Consider the following 1,264-nt stretch of genomic DNA (forward strand, 5'->3'; position numbering starts at 1 on the left):
TAAACATGCCGGCCCCGTTGCACAGGTGCAAGCGTATCCCGCAAACGTTGCAATGCCCGAATGGCTCTGTCCAGTTCGATGCGGGCACGAGCATCCGTTGACCGTGGTGTTGGTTGCCGCGCCGGAGCCGCAGCTGCCTCCTCCTCAGGTGTCGGACGGTGCAAGAGGGTGTGATGCAACTGTTTGCAGATTTTGCACCTCCCATCTGAGCGGCAATCCCTGACATGACTGTGGGTGCGGGCCAAGCAATTGGGGCAATAGTCTAAGAACCGCACCTTAACCCTCCGTTCTTCTACTCCCATGAGTTGGAACTCTTTGCAGAACCGCAAGGCGTGGTATTTAAAACATATAAGGCACTGATGTACATCGGGATCGCGCGGCGAGCGTGACGGCCTGGTGTTGCGTGGCAATAGCTTCCACGGGGCATACACTTTCGGTTCCCTGTGAATGAGATTTGTTTTAGTAAAGGCTGTCAGAAAACTTATGACTATGGTGGTTAGAAAGTAGAATTGTGAAGACTTTTGTCAAGGCAATGGATGAGATAAGTCTGTTTGACTCGGGAGCGGACATAGTTTGACAATTGGCCTGGTCAAGGTACCATGTTGCGTTCGAATGTCGGCAACGCGGACTTTGTTGTCCGAGCCATGATAAACCTTTTCGACTCTGCCTAAACGCCATTCATTTGGAGGTAATAGTTCGTTTTTAATGACGACGAAGTCGCCAACAGAAAGATTGTGGTGCGAGATTTTCCACTTATACCTTTGATGTAATTCTTTAAGGTATTCATCTTTCCAGCGCTGACTAAACTGTTGATGCAAGAGTTTTAATTTCTCCCACCGATTTTGAAGCGAAAGATTGTCAATTTGTGGTTCTGGCGCTGCAATCAGAGGCGCTCCGCGCAAGAAATGGCCAGGCGTTAGGGCTAGAAGCTCTTGAGGATTGTCTGACATGGGGGAGAGTGGTCGAGAGTTCAACATTCCTTCGATGCGAGCCAGCAGTGTGGCGAGCTCTTCAAAGGTGAAACTATTACTCCCAACGATTCGTTTGAAATGGAGTTTGAAGCTTTTGACGGCTGCCTCCCACAGCCCGCCCATGTGAGGAGCATTTGGTGGTAAGAACTGCCACTCGAAGCCATGTATGGAGTACTGGGAACGTATGTCGTCGGATGACTCTTTAAGGAATCGTTTGAAATCTTGGCGGTAGGCCCCACTTGCGCCTACGAAATTTTTTCCATTATCGGAGAATACGCGTTGTGGGAGGCCGC

General features: G+C 50.0%; 1 protein-coding gene across 1 annotated transcript; it reads right to left on the reverse strand.

Moving 5' to 3' along the window:
* Window positions 1–13: 13 nt before the first annotated feature.
* On the reverse strand, window positions 14–1,264 carry LOC118750209 (the record flags this gene model as incomplete). Its single annotated transcript, XM_036484935.1, is given in 1 exon segment — window positions 14–1,264. A coding segment is annotated over 1 exon segment (740 nt), but the record flags the coding sequence as incomplete, so codon positions are not given.

Source organism: Rhagoletis pomonella, unplaced genomic scaffold (genome assembly GCF_013731165.1).
Source record: "Rhagoletis pomonella isolate Grant_MI unplaced genomic scaffold, Rhpom_1.0 Rhpom_scaffold_00170, whole genome shotgun sequence".
Taxonomy (NCBI): Eukaryota; Metazoa; Arthropoda; class Insecta; order Diptera; family Tephritidae; genus Rhagoletis; species Rhagoletis pomonella.